General features: G+C 49.5%; 1 protein-coding gene across 6 annotated transcripts in view; it reads right to left on the bottom strand.

Annotated features, from left to right (window-relative positions):
• The window catches only part of Rfx5 (regulatory factor X5), a 9,380-nt gene that overhangs the window by 3,572 nt on the left and 134 nt on the right, over positions 1 to 5,674 (bottom strand). The window contains exons 2-10 of one of the 6 annotated variants that reach the window (XM_031374737.1): positions 5,044 to 5,114; positions 3,614 to 3,862; positions 2,708 to 2,839; positions 2,477 to 2,510; positions 2,030 to 2,112; positions 1,442 to 1,561; positions 1,226 to 1,345; positions 1,030 to 1,111; positions 542 to 743 (exon numbers count right to left, since the gene is read on the bottom strand). In XM_031374737.1, coding sequence (XP_031230597.1) covers positions 542 to 743; positions 1,030 to 1,111; positions 1,226 to 1,345; positions 1,442 to 1,561; positions 2,030 to 2,112; positions 2,477 to 2,510; positions 2,708 to 2,820 — 754 coding nt within the window. In that variant the 5' untranslated portion in view covers positions 2,821 to 2,839; positions 3,614 to 3,862; positions 5,044 to 5,114. The other 5 variants (XM_031374740.1, XM_031374738.1, XM_031374736.1 and 2 more) reach the window with 5 other exon arrangements.

Raw genomic sequence — 5,674 nt, 5'->3', positions numbered from 1 at the left:
CCAGGGGTGGGAGGTTGGGGGGGTGCTACTGGGGAGGGGCTGCCAGGGTCAGACTGAGGGTCGGGGGGTGAGGGATCGCCACTGGGGCGGGGCTGAGTTCAGTTGGTCATGTGTTTGTGATGTAAGCATGACTTGATTTCCATCTTCAGTACCTACGTAAAAAAACAGGCATGGTGGTGTGTTTGTCTATCATCCCAGTACTGGGAAGGTGACAACAGGGAAATCCCTGGAGACCTGGCCTGCCATCCTAGTCTCAGGTCCCAGTGAGGATCCTGAGGAGTGACAGTAGTGGATGGCCTCTGGCCTGCACACCTGTCCATCCACACAAAAAGGATCACTAGGGAGAGAAGGCAATCCAAGGTGTGTCTGCCCTTGTATTCTGGAAGGCCTGGAGAGCCGAGATGGAATCAGCACATGGTGTTGAGAGGCACAGGTGGGAGGACTGCTTGAGCCCAGGAGTTATAATCCATTCTGGGCAACATAGTGAGACCTTGTGTGCCCTTCCAAAAAAAAAAAAAACTAACAGAGCAAGTGCACCCACCAGCAAGCCCCCCTGCCTTAAGCACATGAGCATGTGCCGATCGGGCAGAGATGAGATGTTGCTGCAGGAGGTAGCGGGCGACCTGAACAATGGAACTGAAGGATCGCTTCAGGATCCGCTCTGCCCAGTCACAAGTCAGGGCGCAGGCTGCTTCTACCAGTTCATCCCGGGGTGCTGGGCTTACTTCTGGGCCCATTTCTGGCTGGAGTGGAAAGAGACATGTTCATTCAGATATTGAACTAAAGTACTTGTCTCTACTACTGACTAAAGCAGAGAACAGACTGCGGACTGAGTAGCCTGTGGTCCTACCCATTTAAGACTCCAAAACTCCAATTCTCTTCCTCCCATGCTTCCCTCACAGGGAAGGCAGAAGGTCCCTCAGAAGCAATATATGAATGACTGTAGTCTTCCCAGCCACTAAAACAAGTCCTAAAGGCCTCTGTCTTTTACTTGGGATAGAAAATTTGCATTGGAAGGTCATTACTTACACTTTCAGATCCCTTCAAGTCAAGTCCAGGCAATGGTGGCATAGATACCAAGGTCTTCCTTCGTATGCCACTGTAGCAATATCTGATCCAAGTTAAGGAGCAGCCAGAATTGAAGCCTTGCAGACAGGTTAGGCTGTTTGTATGTGGCTCCTTTCCTCCCCAGGTCCTCAAGTCCTAATCTCTGAGTCAAGGATACTTGGACTGGCCCCGGCCACCAAGTCTTCGGGCTTTGATGTCAGGGAAGATCTCTCTGATGATTTTACCAAAGTTGGCTGTGCTGAGTGGGCGGCAACAGGCAAGGCTCTCGCAGTACTTTCTGAGTAGGCAGAAGTGAGAGTGACAAGATATTCAGAGAAGGCTACTGGTGGGTTCAAGGGTCACACTCTACCAAGGCACCACCTTCTTTACGCACCGATAGGCATCATAGACACTCTGCTTTGGCAGGCAGGTGTCCATGTGCTCTTCTAGGTGATTTCGGATCCACCTATAGGCATACATATACTCCTCATTGCTGAGTATACCTGGCTCTGAGCTGTAAGACAAGTAAAAGGGACAAGCATTACTTCGATGGTGCCAGACCAAGTCAGTCTGTCCCAGAGCCACCTTTCCCTGCTAAATCAAGCCAAAGGCCTCACTTCTTGATAAAAGATATGAGCTATGCATCTCCTACTTCTTCTTTATAACTTTTTTTTTAAACAAAGATTATTATATGTTATGGGTGTTTTGCCTGCATATGTGCCATGTGCACAACAAACATGTGCACCTGTAGCCGATGGGGGTCAGAGAGTGGTGCTAGATTTCCAGAAACTGGAGTTATGGATGGTTGTGACCCACCATGTGGGTGCTGGGAACACAACCTGGGCCCTCTGCCAAGGGCAGCCAGTGTGCTTGACCCGAGCTATCCCTCCAGCCTCCTTGGCCTCATCTCCTACTTTTTGACTCAATACAGTGAGACTCAAAATCAGAACCTGTGACACATAAAACACTCCCACCAAAGTACCTCTTCTCGCCAATGCTGGGCCCTGACGGGAGCTGAAGGTAGAGGTACAGCTTGTCGTTGTCTGAGAATTTCTGTACTTCTTGCTGAGGCAGAAGGGAAGAGAGGTAGGGGAAATGAAGCCACAGATCCAGTGAATGATCTTCTGATCTTGACCATACCAGCTGACTCTATGTCAGGGTGTCAGAATGAAGGGGACCTAAGAAATGACTTGAGATTGGGAGCTCACTGTGCTGGCAACCTTATGGGCTTGTCATGGAGAGAAAGGGAGAAAGGGGAGGGGGTTGGGTCTGATTTCCTCTCCTGCATAGGTCACAGAAGGATAAAGTATGATCCTCACACGTGGACAGCACCACCTCTCCCCCAGGAACCTTTATTCTCTCACATCAACATCACCCTTATCCCTCAGCGATTGATGCCACCTCTATTGTCCCTTCCCAACATGCTTACCAGAATTCCCTCTACTTTGTTCTGCACGGCCTTGCTGTGGAGAAAAAGAGAAAGCTGGAGGTCACCAGGTTCCCCCATCCCTTTGTCTGACTGCTAGAGACAGAAAAAGGACCAAACTCTGACCACAGACCTCAGCCTGATCAGAAACACTTGCCTGAGGCAGGAGTGAAGGGGAGCAAGGATCTACAGCTGGGTCCGGAACAGGGTTTGGAGACAGAGACAATTACTTACGAAATGGTACCTCGGAGCCTTTGGAGCAGGGTGGTAGGTTCCCCAGCCTCAGCACCACCTTGGGGCCTTGCCCCGGTCTTGGGGCTCTTAGCCTCAGGTTTATCTTCTGCCATCCCAGCATGAGGACTACAGCTGAGAGAGGAGGAGATGTGAGGATTTAACTACCACCAAGCTTCCCTTCTCCTAGAGACCCAAAGGCAGTCAGCTCTTCTGTCTCTATCCAGAAATACAAACAGGAGCAAAGCTTCCTCCAGTGGTTTTCCTCACCACTTGCCTTCTCTAAAATTAGAATTATTCCGTTACTTTATCAGGCCCTCGTATACCCAAAGAGATCTCTGACATCTCCATTCTCTATGTCCCACCTTTTGAAGTCTCCCAAATCTGAGAAACTGTTACACGGGAAGAGATAGGGGTGGAGAAATCCATGTTAAGAGAAATCTTACAATTTCTCCCAGTGCTACAACACCCCCCCCCAAAAAAAACAAAAAAACAAACAAAAAAAAACACCTATAACGACAAGCCAAAGTTCTCCGATCCTCTAATAGACTCCTCGCCATTGATTTTGCCTGGAAGGTCGGAAGGGATACAAACATACTCGGCCTTTCCAGGTTTGAAAAAAAAACTGGGCCCAAGTTCTCATTACTGAGTCTCGCCACGGCTTCCCCCGCTGCCCCCCTTGCCGCGGCGCGGACCCTACGTCATCCCACGACATCCCACCCCGAGGCGTCCCCACTCCCCTCGAGCCCCTCCACCCCATCCCCAGGTGCTGGCCCGTGGGGGCTAGGTCTCCGAACTCCGGGGGCTGGGTGCAGGAAACCCTGCGGGGAACAGGGTCCCAGATTCGGGCACGTGCGCAGGGGCAAGGAGCTGGTCCTGCTGGCTCCCGAGTCCTGTCGCCCCTCCTACCTCGGAACCGTCGCCTTCCAGCACGGACATTAGATAGGTAAGAGAGAAAGAGAAACTACCCCGTGGCTACCTCAGCTCCTGCCCAGCCCCACGGTGCCCGGCCGGCGGGCTCGTACGTTGCTTTTATTTTTCCTTTTTCTGAATGGTTGTGCCAGCCGCGATCTGCCTGGATACACGCACGGCCTGCTCTGTGATTGGCCGTTGCTGCCTCCAAGACGAAGGCAGTGAAAGTCTGCCTGGTAACAGAATCTGATTGGTCGAGAGGGGAGGGAAAATCCAAAGTTAGTCTTATTTGAGTCAAGAGGGGGAAGTCCAGGTTGGTTTCGGTTAAAACTGGGGTCGGTTAGGTCTGCGGGTCCGGAAAGGGTTCTGTTCTTAAAGGGACCACAGGATGAAAGCCCGAGCGCTTGGCTGCCTCTGGAGCATCTGGTCTTCTGCCCTCTGATTCTGTGCGTTTGTAAGATCAGCGAGAAGACGATAAGGGAGCGACTGCGGACTTTACTCGGGGGTGGGGTTGGGGGGAGAAGACCTACGTAGATGCCCTCTAGGGTCCAAGAACCACAGATGAGAATTACGGGGTATGAAAGTGGTTGGCTAGTTGTATCTGGGGAATAAGGTGAGTTAAAAATGTCAGAAGGTTGATAAAAAATATTCCATTATTGGGGCGTCGATAAGGACGTAGAGAGCAAGAATCTGTAAAAGCAAGTTTCTTTGGTTGTGAGAACCAAATTTCTTAGGTTTCAGGAACTCTCGTTGTTTAACCAAAATTGGGGAGCTTTACAAAATGGAATGGCCATAGCTACCATGTTTGATATTTGCCTTTGGTTGTCAGAGCTGTCCAAAAGAATCAGTGGATGATATTTTAATTTTTTTTTTTTTTTGCTAGAAAATGATGTCTAGTGATGGCAATTCATTATAAAGTCCTGTAACTTTTTTTTTTTTTTTTAATAAAACAACTTGAACCATTCTGTCCTTCCCTCTTTGCTTACCCATCCCCTGTGGTCAACAACCTCTAGAATTGCAGTCTTCCCTTCATTCCACAAAGAATCTTCAAATCCTTAGCATCTGTACCACATTAAGAGGAAATGTTTTTTCTCTGTTGTTAGCCATGGTATCACCATTTTATAAAGTGCCTTCATTTTAGTTAAGCCGCGACAACTTCGCCAGAACCAAAGTTAATGCCAACTCATTTTCCAGATTCTTTCCTCCTCACCCCTCCTACCCCAGTAAACCACAAGAGATGTTTATTGGTTGCCTGACCCACCCACTACACGCCCAATCTCCCTAGCTACCCATAGCAACTGCTGACCATTGGCCACAAAAGGAAATTGATCCTTCCACTGAAGACACTTGGCCCCACCCCCACTGCAGGTATGCTCCAGAATAAAGCCTGTCGAGCCTCTAGTCCTCTGTATTTTCTCCTTGCTCACCTTTGCCTGCTCATGTTTCCGTTTCCTGTGTGTACTTCATCTCCTTCCTAGGGCCACACTCCTGGAGTTCCCTGCTTGGTGAACAATGGAATTTTGATTCAGTCGAGAAAGACGAAATTTAGTACTGTGACAACTTTTCCCTTCAGGTGCTTAACCCTCTTTGTTAAGATTTGTTGAAATCATGATGAAAAATGCACGTGCAAGGTTTTGCACCTCTCTCAAGTGTTCGTGGTCCCCAGGTCAACAGTCTCGTCACAGCGGAGGCGTGGCACCCCAAGTCGTATTTCCAGTCCTAACTGGAATGCTTTTATAAAAGAGGGGGGAAAGGTGGAGGTGCTCGTGGTCTTGTCCCCACACCCTTACTGAGACTACCATTTCCCCTTCTGTGGGAAGTGCGCATGAATCTTTTCTTTGGAAGAGTTAATGAGACCAAGTAAGGGCTGTCTTTAAAGGAATTGGTAGAGATGCCACTGGGCAGACACCCTCCAGTCAGTATTTTCCTAGAGATAATGTGCTCCAGTTTGCTCTCTGTTAAAGGTCGAGTCATTTCCTGTGCTAAAAGTCTCACTTTGCAGCCGGGCGGTGGTGGCGCACGCCTTTAATCCCAGCACTTGGGAGGCAGAGGCAGGCG

Source organism: Mastomys coucha, unplaced genomic scaffold, assembly GCF_008632895.1.
Source record: "Mastomys coucha isolate ucsf_1 unplaced genomic scaffold, UCSF_Mcou_1 pScaffold16, whole genome shotgun sequence".
Taxonomy (NCBI): Eukaryota; Metazoa; Chordata; class Mammalia; order Rodentia; family Muridae; genus Mastomys; species Mastomys coucha.
This window is presented reverse-complemented; position numbering and strand designations above follow the sequence as displayed.